The 20,858-nt window shown below is 37.7% G+C and overlaps 1 protein-coding gene across 4 annotated transcripts in view; it reads right to left on the bottom strand.

The window, feature by feature from the left end:
- Positions 1 to 20,858, bottom strand: part of LOC150097844 (nonsense-mediated mRNA decay factor SMG9-like) — a 286,780-nt gene that overhangs the window by 172,361 nt on the left and 93,561 nt on the right. For all 4 annotated transcript variants that reach the window (XM_090406489.1, XM_090406490.1, XM_090406491.1 and 1 more), the window contains one exon: positions 19,378 to 19,486. In XM_090406489.1, the coding sequence (XP_090262615.1) occupies positions 19,378 to 19,486 (109 nt within the window). The remainder of the gene's footprint in view (positions 1 to 19,377; positions 19,487 to 20,858) is intronic.

Genomic DNA, 20,858 nt, shown 5'->3' with positions numbered 1-20,858 from the left:
CATTCCCATACCTCTCTCTCATTCCATCTCTCCTACCGTTTCCATTCTCTCCTCTTCTAGCACTTCCATATCTCTCTCTCATTCCGTCTCTCCTACTGTTTCCATCCTCTCGTCTGCTAGCATTCCCATACCTCTCTCTCATTCCCTCTCTTCTACTGTTTCCAATCTCTCCTCTTCTAGCACCCCCATACCTTTCACTCATACTCCTTAAATTCTCTCTCTCTCCTACTCTGATTCGCCTTGCATTTATCTCTTCCATTCTCCTAATCTTATCTTTCATACTTCTGCTCTCATTCACTAGACATTCCACCTTCTCTTTCAACTCATCTATCTCCCTCTGCAGGTCAGTCACTCTTAATCTAAATTCACTCTCTCAAACAAAACCATCTCCTAAACTTCCACAGTCACTCACACCTTCCACACTATCAACCATTATTTTCTCATTCTCTCCTATCATACTACTTGTCTTCCTACATTCATTCTCCGTTCCTGGAGCAACAAAGTCGGATATCGATATATCTAATGTACTTATTTCCTCCAACTGCCTGCATTTTGCGCACATACGCTCTCCACTCTCTTTAACAAGTCACATATGTAATTCCCTAGAAGCATACATGCCGCAAGTACTGCATGCCACAAAGTCCCTTATGATATTGCTAATAATTGAGTTCTTAAATGGCGGAGGACTTGGCGTTACGCCACTTGCGACTGCTGCTGAATCCACCATCATTCCTTACTGCCGAGTAGCGTAATCTTTAATAATTATTCAATTAATAAATAAGAGGGGGAAAAAAGTACAAACATCAGAACATTTAAGTACTAAATATAATTAAATAAAATGAAATATAACTAAATACAGTAACTTAGCTTCGTTTTGTCTTCCACCGTTACGCGTTCGATTCTGACGGTACCAACATATATTATATCGCGACAGCAACTAACTTCCGAAAAACAACCACTGAAGTACACTCGTATTCAGAGAAACAATTCAGCACTCAAAAACGTAGAAAAACGGGGGAAAAAACGGACTATTCACCGATTAAAAATCACTCAAATGTCAGAGAAATCTATTTTTTCATAAGTGAAAAAGTAATAAAAGATCCAAAAAGTTGGATCTAGCATCCACTTTGGATGCTAGATCCAACTATGTGGATACTAGATTTCAAAGCTGAATGTTTGTAGAAACTATGAAAGTTTTGTAAATTGACTTGAGAGCTTACGAGAATACAATTCTCAGCATTCCTGAGTTGCCTTGGTTTGCACTATTTAAAATACATGGGTGCTGCCCAGGCATCCAATTATTCACATTTTATTAGTGCATTTGATAAAGATTTCACTGGCCTGATAGCTGGTTTGAACAAGTTGGTTCTCTTCAGAGACCAGTAGAAAGAAGGCAAAAACTCTCATTCAGTACTAAGGAAATTGAAATGCCAGAGAAATTTATTTTTCATAAGTGAACTCTCAGTCAGTGCATAAAAGTAATTATTAAAGAAGTATAATAAGACCTATGTAATGTTACATTGCCGAAATCAAACCTTATGGTACTTCCTTAAAGAATTATTTTTACACACCAACTGAGAGTTCACTTAAGAAAAATACATTTATCTGGCATTTAGATTTCCTTAGTAGGTAATGAGCGTTTTTGCTCTCTTAAGGTTCTGCCTGGTGTCTGAAGAGAACCAACCAGTTCAAAACAGCTATCAGGCCAGTGAAACCTTTATCAAATGCACTAATAAAAGGCGAATATATGGAAGCTTGGACAGTGCCTATGCATTTTAAATAGTACAAACTAAGTCAACTCAGGAATGCCGAGATCTGTATTCTCGTAAGCTTTCAAGTCAACTTATGAAACTTTCATAGTTTTTACAAACATTCGGCTTTGAAATAATGTTGGATCTATCCACTTTGCCTATGTAATTTTACATCGGTGAAATGAAGCCCCATGGTCTTCCTTCATCATCATCATCACCACATCATCAAATTCTTGATATATACCCTCAAGGGATGTGCAGGGTATGATAGTACTACATGAAAAATTTACATCATTACTAACTTCCTATCTACAATTTTCCTCCAAATCAGTCTCTTTCCTGTCAAGACTCCAACATCAACAGATCTTATATTTCTATTTTCTAAGGCACTTTTTACTGTATCAGTCCACCTACATCTTGGTCTTCCTCTGGGTCTTTTTCCTGCCAACCTGGCAGATAACTTGTTTTGCTAATCTTTCCTCTCCCATTCTGTTTAAGTGACCATACCGCCTGAGATTAGCTCTGCTAACACATTCCTGAATGCTGACAATGTCAAGTTCTTTCCTAATATCCTCGTTTTTAATATTATACTGCTATTGATGCCATCTGTTCATGTCCCTAATCTTTCTCAGGCCTCTCATATCTGCAGTCTCTAGTCTTTGGTCAAGTGTTTTACTTCTGACCCAGCTCTCAGACCCATAAGTTAAAATTGACTTGAATACTGTCTTGTATACAGCTAATTTAGAGTTTTGGCTAATTTCTCTCTTATTCCATATAAATTTATTCAGTTGACTTCCTACCATACCAGCTTTGTTGATTCTGTTGTCTATTACCATGTTAATTTACCATCTTCACTAAAAATCGTGTCGAAGTAGCTGAAATGTTTTACTTGTTCTATAGGTTCTCCATTCACAATGCAGTTGATATTTCCAATGTTTCTGACTATTTTCATTGTCTTTGTCTTTTTAATGTTGACCTTCAATACCATATCTATTACAGCAGTTATTTACTTTAGTCAGGTAATCTTGCAGACTTGCAGCGGATTTATTTAGAATTATAACATCATCCGCATAAAGCAAAGAGATGAGATTAACATCTCCAATTTTGATATCAGGTTTAATATCACTTTCCTTCATAATGTGATCCATATAGATAATGAATAACAGAGGGGATAAAGTACATCCTTGTCTGACACCAGATTTAACATTAAACCACCTTCCTGTACTTCCTTCAACTGACTTACAACTCAAATAAAGACTAAGTATTGCTTGATATAATGCCTCATTGACACCATATAACTGTAGCGTTTAGAATAGCTTTTCTCTTGTCATATGCCTTTTCCAGATCTACAAAACTTAAATACATATCTTTGTTATATTCCCATGATTTCTCAACTATCTGTCATAAAGTGAAAATCTGATCCTGACAGCCTCTTTTTGGCCTGAATCCACCTTGTTCTTCACCAAGCTTCTCTTCCACAATCGTTCTCCACTGTTTCTCGAGTATATTTGCATATATCTTACCAGGAACACTCAGTAGAGAAATACCTCTGTAATTCTCACATTCAGTTTTATTTCCCTTTTATATATGGGTACTATGAGAGCTCTACTCCAAACATCTGGAATTCGTCCCTCTGTCCAGGCCCTCTGAACTATGCAGTGCAGCCACTTTTATACCTCCGTACTTGAGCATTTCTGGTTGAATATTATTATTATTATAATTATCCAGGCCTCCATGGAGTCAAAAGACTCATCGTGGGAGGTCGTTTTTAGGAAATACAAAGTCTATCATACCACTTCTTGAACCCATTAACCGTCCCCATTCCAACCACTCCTCACCCTCTTGCGCACAGCCTTCTTTTGTAACTTCCAGGGATGGCCTCTTGTCATCACTCCCTCCTGTCATTCCACCAAGTGAAAGAATTCTCCAATGTTTACCCTGCAACTGCCTCAGTCTCGATCATATCACCTCTCCTTCTTCTATCCACCAAACTTTGCAGTCCACATTCCCTGAGTCAATCCTCATAATTCATATTGTACAATTCTGAAACCATCTTTGTTATCCACCTCTGTACCCTTTCCACAATCAATTTATCCCTTTCAAATCCTGGGGACCAAATCTGAGAACAATAGTCTAAGTGTGGTCTGATCAGAGCCTTATACAACGGAATGATAACTCTTTTATCTCTGCAGGTCAGCTTCCTTCTCAGTATTGCAGCAATCTTCCGAGTCACCCTCACCACCTTTGCAATATGCTCCCTGAATTTCAGTTTTCTATCATCACCCCCAGATCTCTTGTCTCCCCTATCTCCTCTAGTACAGCTCCTCCAATCGAGTACGCATCCTCCCATCGATGGATCCCAAACCTCAAGACTACATTTTGCTGCATTTAACTGATAACCTCATTTATTTGACCATCTGTCTAGTTTACTCAAATCCTCTTGCAGGGCTGCCACATCTGCACTATTACTAACCCTTCCCAACTTCACATCATCAAGAGAGGCTCTGACCATATGCAAATACTTTCACTGAAAACTGAGAACAACAGTGTTAAGCTGAGCAGACTGTTATTATGTTATTACAAGAAAAGTGTGTTTGGGCAAGTAAATGACAGTGGTAAATAACAAGTAAATGATGTATATACGTCCAGCAAATCCTGGATACTAGTCAGACCACTTGTTGAAAAAACATGGATATCAAGTGCATATTACTGTCATATCCATTAAAGGTGCGATAATCCTTCACGATGACGAGAACACTTAAACAGATTACCTTGGGTACGTAGCTACGTTCAGTTACCTATTGCCAGAAAAGCAGTTGCTTGCCGTTTGCTCGGTAACTGGAATCTAAATTATTTACCTACAAGTTGCATTTATTTTTACTACTTGTTGTATCATATAATTATAGTTTTTAATGCCAGTGCAAATAAGCGATCCTTTCATATTTCTTCACTTAAGATTGTATTGCTCTGAAGAACAATGCCACTATCATTTTTTTTTTTTTTGCTAATTATCTTAGTCGCCAATACATTTTATTCTCCCAGAACTTGATTAAAGATAGTTATTTTTGTCAAATAATTATTTTGTAAATTCATAAAAATCTGAATCTTAAAATAAATACAGCCTCCATTTGTTTCAAATTGTTTTCTTTATTTTTTATTCATAATCTTAGAAAATTGATTGCCATGATATTAGTTGGATATTACTATTATCCCTAAATATTCTTAAATATGGTGCTCTTTCTCCCTCACCATCCTATCCCAGTTCTGTAGCAATTAATATTCCATCTACAGAGCCTGTAGTAAGAAAGAATATGAATAACTTTATACGTAAATTTAAAAAAAATTTTTTTCACATATATCCGTGATGAATTTTCATGAGATTAATTTTCCCCCACAATTAAATTTCCAGCGATGAATAGTCTCCGTGACGAAATTTCCTCCGCAATGAATTTTCCTTGCAATGAACTGTCTCCGCAATGAATTTTCTCTGCAATGAATTGTCCCGTGATGAATTATCGCCGATCAATTTTCCCATGATGAAATAATCGCAATGAACTGTCCAGACATGTGAAAGATGTACTGGACAATGGGGATGAATACACAATAATATATTAAGATTTTGCAAAGGCCTTTAATAAACTGTCACAGGACAAGCTGAACATCCCAAAAAACAGAAACTTATTCCTGATGCACCACATGGATCTGCCTTAAGACTTATTGCTTATCTTATATATTAAGGATATTAGTAAGAGTTTAAATGTGAACACCCAGTTGTTTACAAATGATGCTGGTGTGGCCTAATGCTAGGTCATGAAATTCATCTATCATCTAAAGACTTGGTGAAACATCTACACCCATGGTGGGATTTGAACCCACGGCTTGTTGCTTGGAGAGTTAACACATTCATAGTTAGTCCTAATTCCTTTCCTTATCACCATTTAATGAATAGGATAAGGATCAGAAATAGATGTAACAAACTTTGCATACTCTTAAAATTAATATGTTCTTACTTCCTCATCTCACAATAGTAGGTCAGTCAAATCTAAATAAATACTTTTCACGTGTTCTTTTTGCAATTTTTAAAAATAAATAGATATAATAATAAGTAAATAAATAAATAAAAAATATAAAATAAATAAATAGATATATAACATTGCACACATCACTGAAATTCTTATCTGGTTCTTGAAACAGTCCACTATGAAAGCAATAACAAGTGATCTTGAGATTGCTTTCAATCGCTCACTGTGTGATCTTCAGTGACTTTAGGTTTTAGAGTTATTTGGAGAATTTAAAATAGCACTGCCAACTCTAAATGGGTGATCACCAGAAGGAAAGTATAGAATTCAAGTTTGCACAATTCATAATAATCTATGAATCTTATGAATTGTAAAAAAATGGCCCAGCCAAATGCAGGTTGAACTTGAGTGGCCAACAACTACCCAAGACAATGACAAACAGACTCCTAGACTTTATACCCACAAACTAACTTTAATTTAATCCAGGAAACAGCTGTGGAACATAATGGGTTCCATAATGTCAGAAGTAAAAAAACAACTTATGTTGTTTTTTTACTTCTGACATTGTATATTTCTGACATTCTGAAATTGCAGCATCCATTTAAATAGGAAAAAACCACTGTAAGGAAAGAGTTCCTCTAGTTAACCTGTGAGCTAAGGAACAATGGATTGCAGTAGTCACAGCCCTCAAAAGTTGTAATACAAATTTTACAAGGCCAAGAATACAGACAAGGGGGGGAGGGTCTAACAGCCAGAGATGGTAGCTGACTATCATGCAATAACTAAATTTCTGGATGATAAAAACATTTAGCACCACACATTTACTCTAGAAAGAGGAAAGTGAAAAAATTTCAAGGTGGAACTACACAATATAACAGAATCCATATCATCAAGGAAGTCACAAGAGACCTGCAAAACTGCAGGCTAAACTCCATTAAATAAGCTGTATGTATGTAATGAGCATATAAACAGTCCCTTTTGTTCTGGTAGATATCAGTAAATAATATCAAGAGATCTATGACCTACAAATCACGTGTGACCTGGCTTCAAAACTAGAACCATTATGGAAAGCATCAACTGGACAATGCTACTGTTGACAAAAATTTGGTCACTCACTTTCTGCTATGTTGAATGTGGAGAAAACCATGTAATGGATTCCTGCAAAAAATCAAAAATAGTATTAGGCTATATGTGCAAACAAATGTTTTTACCATCCAATTGGCACATTTAACTGATTCTGGGTGCAAGCAACGCTTGGTCACCAAAATCCACCAACAACTGCATAGCACCAACAGCAAATGCTAATTCCCCCCCCAGAAGGCACACTAAACCACCCAACCATGCTACTTCATACATGGGAGCGGTGGCATCAAAACCAGCAGAAAAAGCTGTCCCAGCATCCAACCAAATCCAGCAAAGCTACAATCATGGCAGTCATGGATGAGATGTTAATTGAGTTCAGCAAAGCAAATCCTAGTCAAGACTCCATGAATAAGTATGTGTCATACATAAACAAAAAATCTTTATTGCACAGGCCTGATGCCAGGTGGTGGGGGATGCATAGCTATCTTTGTTATACACAATATAGAACAAAATAAAACTGTAAATCCTACTACTACAGCAGAGAAATCATGGGGAGTTGGGAGGAAGGTCTCTCTGAAAATATACTCTGTATATAACTCTTGAAACAGTTACTTGAAGTAGACTTAACTTCAATTCTAGACACAAAGCAAGCAGTGCTAGTAGCAAGAGAACTTAATGCGAAGTACAAAATTTTATACAGAAAACTATAAACTAATATGACAGAACTCTCAACGACTATGATGATGTTCTTGACAGCAATTCTTCAAAATATCATGCACCAATATCAAGTAAGCGCAATGAATGACCACAACCCAGTTTTACTTCAACTTGGTCCATTTGAAAATATCCCAGATTGGTTCCCAACCATCAACTGGACAAAACTAATTAGTGTTCTAAAAAAAAAAAAACTAGTGGCCTAGTTCCAACCATCGACTTAAAGGAAAAAACTGATGACTCAATTTTGAGCTTGGAAAAAGCAGATAATTGCATTCGCAGCTACTGATATATTACATGCAAACTCTAACTGATTTCTGCATGAGATTTAAAACCTCATGTGCTTTTCACAGGTGTGTGAAAAGCACAGAGCCAGGTGCTCATATGACAGAATGCTGAAAAGCAATCAAAGGCTATGAACAAAGTTTGATATGCACTTGTAAACTATCAAAATCAACAGAATGAGATGAAACTTTAGTCCTCAAACACAGAGGACCAGATGATCTGGAAAATGACCAAAGCTCTATGCACAGACCATGAACCTCTCTTACCAATTCACAGTGAATGTGGTCTGTTTTACCATGATAGAGATAAAAGTTGAATTTCTGTTGACAGCCTAGAGAAGCAGTAGACCAAACTACACCCATGCAGATCTAGACTTCATCAATAAAATACACATCCAGGTACACTAAAATACACAAGCGATTCAAAAACTGCATTCAAATGACATTCACACCTGCTAAGGTACATAAAATCATACCTTTTCAAATTATAACTTTTATCTTTTATTAAGAATAGGAAAGCACCAGGTCCAGATAATCTTTCCAAAAAGAAAGCATCAAAAGCCATCCATATAAAGTCGTAATGCATAACGTTGCTATTATTAATGCAGTATTAAGATATCTACTTCCCGGCATGATGGAAAATAGCTGATGTAATATTAATCCCAAAACCAGGAATACCAGCATAAATCTCCCTCAAACTATCATGCAATCATCCTATACTCTCCTGCCTAGGAAGATAGCTGAGAGGATACTTCTTTGGTGATTTGCAGTCTAACAAGACTGCAGAAAGTCACTAAAGAATTAAATCGCATCCCTGATGAGTAATTTGGATACCAGGAAAACCACTACACTGAATGGCCAGTTCTCTGAGTGGAAAATATCAGTGCACAGTACAACTGGAAGCAGCACACACAGACGACACCTGGACATTGACAAAATATGGCACAGTGGGCTTCTTTTCAAACTCCTGGAGGCCATATTCACACGAAGAGTTAATGTACCACTTACTACTTCAGCAATTGCAAACTCTAAGTGGGGGTGCAGGGAATAAGATAATCTCAATACAAAATCATAGACGGTGTCATCCCAGGACTCTCTGTTATACTCTATGCTCTTTGTTATTTATGGATGATATCCCATGCACAGCTGTCACCACAAGCAGATGATACTTCAATACCAGTACATTCCCTCAAACCTAGATTAGCAACTGAAAAACAGCAAAATGCAATCTCAAAACTAGAACAGTGATTCAAAAAATGGTGAATTGATGTCAAAATATACGATTTTTGCATTGATTCAGCCTTGGTATCTGGAACTAGAACAGATACAGTGGTTCAAAAAATGGCAGATTGATGTTAATGCAGACAAAAGCATTGCAGTATTATTCACAAGAAGACAAGTATCCTCAGAGGGCAAGGTGGTAGTGTTTGCCAACCCTGTTCCACGGAAACTAGTAGCCCAATAATTAGGCATACAACTAGATAAAGGGCTTCACTTCACAACTCATGTTGATCATGTTTGCTAAAAAGCAAACTGGCATATAGTTGAGGCATATCCATAGTCACTACTCCTATACAAGATGCTGATCAGGCCATTCCAAACATTATTATTACGTAACACCTCTAGGGAGTCCAAAGACTCGTCGAGGGAGGGCACCTACTCTACAACCCTCCATCTCCACCGATAGCAAATACCTTCATCATCTACACCAACACCATCTACTGCTGACCACCACCATTAGTATTTCACAGACAATCACAAACATCCATGCCCACAGTGGGATTCGAACCCATAGCCTTTTGGCTGGAGAGCGGATATTCTAACCACTTGGCAAACCAGGCTGGCCAGACATATAGTTCGACTGTCTTGAGTCACATGATAAATTCAAATGAATAGCATTCAATGGTTTATAAATATCATTCAGTGAAGCATAGTTCATAAGAAATGTACAGCTTCATCAAGAAGCCAACATCCCCAAGATCTGAACCGTCCTATGTGAAAGGGATACAAAATTCTTTGCAAATTCCACCATCCATTCTAATCCTTAATCCAAAAGTGGAAGACTAGAGTGAGCATGACCCTGAAAAACACAAATCTCTCCAAATCATAATGAATAAGTAAATTTTTTAAACTCAGTGCTGGAAGCCACCCAAAATGAGCAAGCTAAGGTTTGGTAATATCCCACCTCATTTTTGGTTCACTACCTAGTAGCAGCACACTACAATGAGCACATACCTTGGGAGAAAATGTCCCCAAAAAAATCACACCAAACAAGTATTTTTTTAAATAATAATAATAATAATAATATCCAACAGAAGATACATAATAAATAATACCAAAGTGCTTAATAGATTTATTATTATTATTATTACGGGCGACTCCAGGGAGTCCTTAGACTCATCGAGGGAGGCCCTAAACATCATGTCCATACAACTATACGACATTCTCGCAGTATCTATCATACCTTGCCTTGAATTTCACTCACCATCATAGCATCCACAACAGACTCTGGCAGCTTACTCCACTCATTTACCACTCTAAAAGTAAAGAACCCAGCTCTAACACCCTTGCTAACCACACTCTTTCCCAGCTTCCATAGGTGTCCCCTAGTTCTCCCACCATCAGTCCTGATCTCAAAAATATCCTCTGAATTAATCCTATAGAAACCCTTTAGCAATTTCAATGTCTCAATCATATCTCCCCTTTTCTGCCTATCAACTAGTTTCTGCAACCCAGAAATCTTCAACCTGCTCTCATAAGGTTCATTCCATAGACCTGCTATCATCTTGGTCACTCGCCTCTGGATCCTCTCCACCTCCTCCCCATTAAGAAGAAACCTAGGTGACCAAATCTGGGCACAGTAGTCGAGATGAGGTCTTATCGGTAGAGGTATAATAACTTGCTTGTCTTTGCTCGTCAAAGTATTTTTTAACAACCAAGTGAGTTGATGAGCTGATTTAGCCACTTTTGCAATGTGTCCCCTAAACTTCATCTCCCTATCCACCAACACTCCCAAGTCCCTGGCCTCATCAATCTCTTGGAGTACAGTTCCACCAATGTGGTATACTGCTGCTAATCTTTTCACCCCAAAATGCATAACCTTACATTTTGTCATATTAAATTGACATCCATTCTCCTTAGCCCAGAACTCCAATCTATCCAAGTCATCCTGCAAGATTTTGACATCTTCTGCATTCACTATCGCCCTACCAAACTTTGCATCATCAGTGAACAGATGAACTGTTCCTCTTAGATCCTTCCCTATATTGTTAATGAATAAATTAAACAGCAATGGTCCAAGAACAGAACCCGGCGGCACACCACTAGTCACAGGCCACCTTTTGGACTCTACTCCTGAATAAACTACTCTTTGATATCTTTCCATCAACCACCCACCTATCCATTCCCATATGTTGTAGTTTACGGATTAGAATTCCATGTGGTATCCTGTCAAATGCCTTAGCCAGGTCCAGCAGTATCACTGTAAACCCATTACCCTTATCCAGTTCAGCCGTCACTGTGTTATAAAACTTGAGCAAGTTACTGAGGCATGATCTACCCTTCACAAAGCCATGCTGTCCCCCGTACAGTATCTCGTTTTCATCAATCCATTCCTGTATTTTTCCCTTGACTACTTTCTCCAAGACCTTGACAACGACTCCTGATGTGCTGATCGGTCGGTAATTTGCAACTGTAGTCTTGGATCCTCCTTTATGCAGTGGAACTATTTTCCCTCTTTCCACATCTCTGGGACTAAACCAGACCTGAGACTCAGATTAAACAACATGGTCAAGGGCACTGATAATTCTTTAGCTGCTTCATGCAAGTCCCGTGCCGGTATACCATCCAATCCCACATAGACTATTCACCTCCACTTCATTCATCACAATTCCCGTATAAACTAATGGTTCCTTCATTTTTTCAATGTCACCACCTGGATGATATACTCTTGCAAAGTGCTCGATCAGTAATTCCACTATATTGACTAATTCAGTGACCTCCTTACCATCGTTATTCCTTAAAATCATTTTGCTGTGTAGAGTTTTTTTTTTTGCTTGCAGCATATTGAAAGAACTGTTTAGGATTCTCTTTAGCTTGCATAGCTAGTTTCCTTTCAAAATCCGCTTTTGCTTTTTTTACCACCCTCGTTACCCTTCTGGCCTGCACTTTATACCGTTTGTGTGCCTGCAGGTCACCTCTTTCTTTAAATTCCCACCACAGAGGGAATTTAAAGAAATACAGGAAGTTTAATATAAGGAAATAATAAGGAAATATAATACAGGAAGTGACCACAGACTAGTAGGGGCAAAAGTATGGATCAACAAAAAATGGGAACGGAATAAGCTCATAAGGAAAAAGTCCAATTTAGTGAATATACAAAACTTCTACCACAATAAAAGCTGCTATAGAGAATCACTCAAAAATGAACTAAAAAGGTTAAACACAACTACTACCATCGATGATGGTAATGAAATCTTAACAAAAGCTATCTTGAATTGTGCACTAGAAATAGGAAGTGTAAAAAGGCACCAAACAGAGGCAAAACTAAGACAGGAAACCTTAGATCTGATGAAGATAAGAAGAGATATGAAAAGAGATTTGAATGACACCAAAAAAAGAAATAGAATATGCAGAAATTTGTAAAAACGTAAAAGGATGAAACATGAAATTAGATTCGTTGAACATGTTGTTTATTATTTTAACGGTATAATAGAACACAGAAACTAAGTAAATAATTAATTTATTAGCTTGATGCTGATATTTCGCTGGTGTTATAACCAGCATCTTCAGAGCACAAAAACACCGTTTGTCACAATACGCAAGACTAAAACAACATGGTGTACTTAAACAAAATTGTAGCAGCAACACAAAGACTAGAGTCCTGATTTTGGCACCCTATATCTGAAAAAAAAAAAAAAAAAAAAAAAAAAAAAAAAAAAAAAAGCTATCATATATTACTAGAGTCCTAGAAAAGTGCTAGTTTTTTCTTAATACGACTGTCTCCCAGATCTTCGGCAAGTTAATACAGCCATATTTGTTGAGATTTGGAGTGTGTTTTAGGGCTTCTGTCGCCTCTAAGAACAATCTCTCTGATTTATACGGGTTTCTGTGTAGTACTTTTGTGTTTTTCCAGTTGATCCTGTGTGCAGGGGTATCCAGAGCATGGTCTGCTAGGCCCGACTTCCCATAATGATAATTCCGGACGTATCTTTTATGTTCACTGATGCGGATGTTCACAGTTCTTCCTGTTTGACTGTAGTAGGCTTGATTGCATGAGCAGGGTACTTAGTAGACTCCTGGATGTGATAAAGGAGGAATGCTGTCCTTGGGTGAGCGGATGAGGGTGGCTAGTTTGCTACATGGTCTGAATGTAGTGCGTAGTTTATGTTTATTGAGAATTCTTGAGATCTTTTCGGATGTGCCTTTAATGTGAGGGATGGTGACTGTTTTGTTGTAGTTCTCTGTGGTGGATGGTGGGAGGGGTTTCTTAGGAGTGTTTAGTATTTTGTTTATTTTATATGGATTGTAGCCGTTGGCCAAGAAGGTGTGGCGTAAGTGAGTCAGTTCAGCAGTAAGAGCCTTGTCATCGGAACAGATTGCTCTCGCTCTATGGGTTAGTGTTTTTAATATGCCATATTGTTGAGAAGGATGATGGTGTGATTGTTTGTGTAAGTATCTACCTGTATGTGTGGGTTTTCTAAAAACTGAAAATGATAAGGAACCATCTGGGAGACGTGTGATGAGTGTATCCAGGAAGGGCAGACAGTTGTTGGCTTCCAGTTCCATAGTAAAGTGGATTTTTGGATGTTGGCTATTTAAATGTGCTAAGAATGTTTTCAATGTCTAAACAACGCGAGACTAAAACAACATGGTGTACATAAACAAAATTGTAGCAATTGTAACTTGCCGAAGATCTGGGAGACAGTCATATTAAGAAAAAACTAGCACTTTTCTAGGACTCTAGTAATATATGATAGCTTTTTTTTTTTTTTTTTCAGATAGAGGGCACCAAAATCAGGACTCAAGTCTTTGTGTTGCTGCTACAATTTTGTTTAAGTATGCCATGTTGTTGTAGTCTCGCGTATTGTGACAAACAGTATTTTTGTGCTCTGAAGATGCTGGTTATAACACCAGCGAAATATCAGCATCAAGTTAATAAATTAATTATTTACTTAGTTTCTGTGTTCTATTATACCGTTAAAATAATAAACAACATGAAATTAGATTGTATAATACTAGGAAAATTAAAGAAACAATTATTATTATTATTATTATTCAGGCCTCCATGGAATCAAAAGACTATCGTGGGATATTCGTCCTAAGAAACACAAAGTCTATCATACCACTCCTTGAACTCATTGACCGTTTTCTCACCACTCCATGAGGCAATGCATTCCATGGTTCAACCACCCTCAATGCAAAGAAACCACTCCTCACCCTCTTTCTCACAGTTTCCTTTCGTAACTTTCAGGGATGGCCTCTTCATCACTCCTACCTGCTGTTCAGCCAAGCAAAAGAACTCCCCAGTGTCAACCCTGTAACCACCTCTCAACAGTTTAAAAGTCTCAATCATATCACCTCTCCTTCTTCTATCTACCAAACTCTGCAGTCCACATTACCTCAGCTGATCCTCATAACTATCATTGTACAGTCCTGAAACCACCTTTGTACCCTTTCCACAGTTAATTTATCCCCTTCAAATCCTGGGGACCAAATCTGAGAACAATAGTCGAAGTGTGGTCTGATCAGGGTCTTACACAACGGAAAGATAACTGTTTTATCTCTGCAGGTCAGTGTCCTTCTCATTATTGCAGCAATCCTCTGTGTTACCTTCACCACCTTTGCAATATGTCCCCTAAATTTCAGGTTTCTATCAATCATCAACCTCCAGATCTTTTGTCTCCCCTACTTCCTCCAGTATAACTCCTCCCACAGAGTATGCAGTGTCCCATCGATGTTTCCCAAACCTCAAGACCTTACATTTTGCTGCATTAAACCGACACCCCCATTCATTTCCTATCTATCTAGCTTATTCAAATCCTCTTGCAGGACTGCTGCATCTGCACTATTACTAATAATCCGTCCCAGCTTTGCATCATCTGCAAACAACTGAATATCCCCTTGCAATCCACTGACAATGTCATTGATATAAAGGTTAAACAATATAGGTCCCAGTACTGAGCCCTGTGGGACCCCATTTGTAACCCTCTGCTTCCTTGAAACTGCCCCACCATACACAACTCTCTGATACCTATCGGACAGCCAATTCTGAATCCAGTTGACTAATCTGACATCCAGACCAATGTGCTGCAACTTAAATATCAGCTTATCATGTGGCACCCTGTCAAATGCCTTTGCTAAGTCTAAGAAAATGGCAGTATATGCCTTTCCCTCATCTAATGCTCTTGTAACTTTATCATAAAAGGCTAGCATACTGCTAAAACAAGCGTGCCCCTTCACAAATCCATGTTGACTCTCACAGATAAAATTACCTTTATCTGCCCAATGCTGTATACGGTCCTTCACTACTTTCTCCAAGATCTTACTAACTACTGATGACACACAAACTGGCCTATAATTAGACACTTCCAGTCTGCTACCGCCCTTATGCAATGCCACTATCTTACCTTCCTTCCATTCCATGGGCACCTTTCCTGCAGCCAGACTTTCATTGAAAAGCCAGGTCAAAGTCACTGTCAGTTCCCTAGAACATTCTTTCAAAACTCATGGTGAAATATCATCCAGTCCCACAGCTTTACTGACATCCAGAGTACTTGGTATTTGAAACACACTCTCCTCCTGTACCTCTAAACCTCAAACCAGCCCTATCCCTCTAGCATTAAAACTGACTCCTCTAGGATGAAATACTCCAATAAAGTGTTCATTGAACAATTCCACTATGTCCTCTGTATCAGTCACTCTATTCCCATTTTTATCCCACAATATCATTCTTCCACATCATTTCTCTTCCTACTGGCCACATATCTAAAAAATTCCTTAGGATATTCTTTGGATCTTAGGGTTAATCTCCTCTCATATTCCAGTTTCGTCTTCCTTACCATACTAGTCACTCTTCTGGCCTGTGTATTATACTCTTCATGCATCTGATCTTCACCTGTCTCCTTATATCTCTTCCACAGCCTCTTTTTCGCATGGAATTCCTGTTTAATATTATTTGTCATCCACTTGACTCCAAATTGTGTCCTCTTGTTCACTCGTGGTATACAACTTACCATTGCTGTTAACAAATATTCTTTCATAATTTCCCATGCACTAATGATACCCCGGCCTTCCAATTCCTCCCTCCATGAAACTTCCCCAAGTTGACGTCTTAGACTATTATAATCACCTCCCTTATAATTCCACATATGTTCCCGTCTCTTTGATACTCCTGCATGTCTATTCATTTTCCAAGTCAAAATCATATGGTCACTCTCTCCAACTGGTGGGAGAGATGTCATCTCAGTTATTATTAGCTCTTCTGATGCTGTGACCAAATCCAAAACTCTTGAACCTCTTGTTCCCTCTGTTATATGTTGCCTAAGACATTTGTCACTGAAGAATTCTAGAAATTCCATTCCCTTATTGCTACATGCATCTTCCTCTCCCCAGTTTATACTACTGTGTGAAAATCTCCCATAACAATCATTCTTCTTGCACGTGCCAAACTCAACTGTCTAAACATTTCCTGGTCCCCACCCTCTGTACTCCTGGGTGTGTAGCAACACCCCACTAAATATCCTGTCTTGCCCACTACCTCACACCAATAGAAACAATAGTAATATGAAGGGCCTAAGATGAACATTATCAGTTGGAAGAAAGGAAATAGCTGCTATAAGAGGAAAAAAAAATGGTGAACTTATAAAAAATAGAGATGCAATAATCAAAGGAATTCAGGATTTTTATACTGAACTCTATGATGACTGAGACATCAAAGAATCATCTATGGATAACTTGAGTGAGAAACAACACGATGCTCCTGAGATCTTACAAGGTGAAGTGGAAATGGCATCATGGGAAATGAAGAACGGAAAGGCCCCAGGAGAAGATGGAATTATGGTAGACTTCTTAAAACTGGGAGGAAGCTCTGTCATCAAACAGCTGACTAAACTCTTTAATAAATGCCTAAAACAGAGAAAAATTCCAAAAAATTGGATCAATTCACTTCTAATATTAAATTTTAAAAATTGCAATAAGGAAGAAATTAAAAACTACAGACCTATTAGCCTACTCCCCACCATATATAAAGTCTTCACAAAAATTATAAATAATAGAATAAAATCTAAACTAGAGGAAATGCAATCCTGTGTACAAGCTGGTTTTAGAAAAAATTACAATACTTTGGATCATATTCACACATTAAGACAGTTCATTGAAAAATCAACTGAATACAATAAACCCCTTATGTCTGGCCTATATAGACTACAAAAAAATTTGATTCAGTTAAAATATCTGCAACACTAAAAGCACTTGAAACCCAGGGAGCTGAGAAACCATATATTGAAACACTAAAACATATTTACAACAATGCAACTTCTGTAATTAAATTATATAAAAACAGTGAAACGTTCCCAATACAAAAAGGCATCCAGCAAGGCGACACCATATCTCCCAAATTAATTACAGCTGCACTAGAGGAAGTCTTCAGAAGCCTTGATTGGGAAACAAAAGGAATAAACATAAATGGAGAAAGGCTGCATCATCTGCAATTTGCAGATGATATTATCCTAGTAGCAGATAATCTTGGAGATCTGGAAGAAAGGCTAAATCAGCTAAATGTAGCCTCCAAAGTAATTGGATTAAAAATAAATAGAGAATAAACAAAAATAATGATGAATAAATACATTAACCATATAACTGTCAAAGTTGAAAACCATGAAATAGAACAAAAATTACTTCGTATGTATACTTGAGCCAATTGTTATCCTTTGAGGATTGCCAAAGAAAAGAGATTGAATGAAGAATTTACCTTGGCTTATGGGAAAATGAGAGACATATTCAGAAGTGAAAACCCTATGAGTCTAAAAAGGAAAGCTTTCAACCAGTGCATACTTACTGTCCTAACATATGGAGGAGAAACATGGACTTTAACAGAAGCCCTAAACAAAAAGCTGAGAACAACACAACATCGCATGGAGAGAAGTATGCTAAAAATAACATTAAGAGATAGGAAGACAAATACCTGGATAAGATCTCAAACAGGTGTCATGGATATTGTAAAATACATTAAACAGGCTAAGTGGAGATGGACTGGCCATATTGCCAGATGCAGTGATGGGAGATGGACTAGAAAAACAACAGATTGGAGATCAATGGATAGAGCAAGACGGAGAAGAAGGTGGAGGGATGTACTGGAATAAATTGCAGGAGTGAGATGGATGGGAGAGGCCAAAAACTGAGTGGTCTGGAAAATCATGGGGGAGACTTTCGTCCAGAGTAGTCATGAGTGGACAGAACCAAAAGTTGAAGAAGAATAAAAAAAAAAAACTTGTAGCTCATATCCCGCAATGGGCAAGCCTAATGCAGATAAAGGCATATAGGCCCACAGGCCTTATTGATAACTATTATTGCATGATGGACTGATTAGGCCTGTGGGCCTATATGTATATTTATAGGCCTGTCTCCCACTGATGAGACTTCAATAAAGGACAAAACTGGGCTGGGTAGTAACACTTCCCATAATGCATAGCAATATACACCTCTGAAAGGAAGTACGTTTGCATAATGGGATGATGAGGGAACTGATGTGAAGTCAATAGTCTACATAAATAAATAGAGTAGTCATGAGTATACTTCATGCATAAACTAAAATCATACCGAATCATATGCATAAACATGCATATGATTTAGTAACGAATTACAGCAAGAATATAATTTCTTGCCATTTATAATAAACTGTAATTTGTATACATGGATGGTGTGATCAATGCTGGTAAATAAATAAATTCCGTGTGATGATACAGCATTCCCCCTTTATCCAGGAGTTCACGGTACCATCTAGTCCCCCCAAATTTTATCCTGGCTCCAGAACCGGCATAGGCTGACGAATCAGACCTATGGCTGGGTCAGTGTTCCTGACAGTAATCCGTGTGTGTCCTCGGATGGGTTTGCCTGTTTGCGGGATGAAAAACACCAGATAAACTGACAGAAAAAAACCTGCTGTCCACACCCAAGACCAGCTAACTTGGCTATGGCTGAGGAAGATCCTTAAGCTCCTCACATCATTGACGGGAATTGAACCTAGGACACTCCTTCCCCAGGCATATGGTTGCGAAGCGCAAAGCCACTAGACTAACTGCGCGGACATCAGTGCTGGTTCAGTGGAATTAAGATTCTTCTGGTTCGCTGTAGAACCAGATGAGCATTATGTTCAATAGTAAGGACCCCCCCCCCCCAGAATGTCTTCTGACTCCATTGAGATCTACTAATAAGAAGAATAATTATACTTAGTAAAGTAAAAGTAAGTTAAAATTATATAATACAGCACAAGAATATATACTTGATCTTATCCATAATAACAAATACCTGAGTATCCAATAATACCATTCTTTCATTTGTAACATAAACGTCAATACCTGAAGTACAGTGTATACCTTTAGCTTGCATTTCTTCAGTTTGAGATTTAAATAATTTCCTTGAAAGGAATATAAGACTGCATATAATTTTTTTTCCTATTTTCAAAAATTAGAATAAATATAATAAAACACTTTTATTCTAACAAAAACAATTTAACATTAGGAACAACCAACTTTTGAAAATTCAAGTTGATACAGATGTATAGGGGGGAAAAAATTCAACCAAAAACATTTTGATAACACTTCATTTCACCAGAATCCATGCTTCTAACGAATATATAGTAACCTACAAAATATCTAAATCATCATAATAGACAAAAAATTATGATAATAATTATAATTTTTTGATGATAATTATTATCATCAGACCTTCATGGAGTCAAGAGACTCATCGCAGAGGTCCCATTCTCACATGCACAGCTCATCATACTTTTGGCTTGTAAATGCATGCACTATCCACTGTCTCTACACTCACAACACTTTCAGCATTCACCACCACACTCCATGTAAAAATCTGACTCCTCACTTCCCCTCTCACACACACACACACACACAGCTTCTAGGTATGGTCTCTAGCCATTCTATGAAAAACATTTATGTCTCTTTCTCTCTCTCTCTATCCCTCCCTTCTCTTTCTATTCACTAGGCTCTACAATTTGCATACTCTCAATCTGTCCTCATACTCAATATTCCAGAGACCTGAAACTGACTTAGTCAATTGTCTCCAAGAACTGTTCATCTTTTTGAAAATCAGGTGACCAAATCTGTCACTTGATTACTTGTCACAGTAATCCATATGTGGTTTGATCAAAGCCTTGTACAATGGAATCATAATATCCTTACATGTCAGTTTTCTCTGCATTATTGACATAAACTGCTGTGTTTCCCTCAGAATTTCAGTAAAATGTCCCCAAAATTTCATGCTTTTATGCAGGTCCCTATTTGCTTCCCCCCCCCTTCTGATCTTTCATCTTCTTCACCTCCTCTAAGATATCCCCACTTATCTTATACTTTGCATCTCATATTTTAAAACCTTACACTTTCCTACATTGAACTGGTAGCCCTACACACTCACCCATTCACTGAGCATATTCAAGTCCTCTTGCAAAGCTACAACATACATTTTATGACTCATAGCTCTGCCCATCTTTGCATCATCACAATTCAAGCCCTTTCCAATATGTTATTTACATAAAAATTAAACAACAATGACCCAAAACAGATCTCTGGGGCACACCACAACTGACCTTCCTCTTCTGTGATATCACTTCCCAATACATAATCTGTGATATCTATCAGATAGCCAATCTCCAATCCAAAACACTAATCTACCATCCAATTCCTCATCTGTTCCAATTCAATTATTACCAGCTTATGTGGCAATTTATCAATGGCCTTTTCAAAATCTAAATATACTATTCTATATGCATC

The sequence above is a fragment of the Typopeltis vanoorti genome, chromosome 16, assembly GCF_054136105.1.
Source record: "Typopeltis vanoorti isolate ZY-2024b chromosome 16, IOZ_Tvanoo_1.0, whole genome shotgun sequence".
NCBI lineage: Eukaryota > Metazoa > Arthropoda > Arachnida > Uropygi > Thelyphonidae > Typopeltis > Typopeltis vanoorti.
The sequence above is the reverse complement of the archived record's forward strand: the minus strand, read 5'-3'. Positions and strand labels throughout refer to the sequence as shown.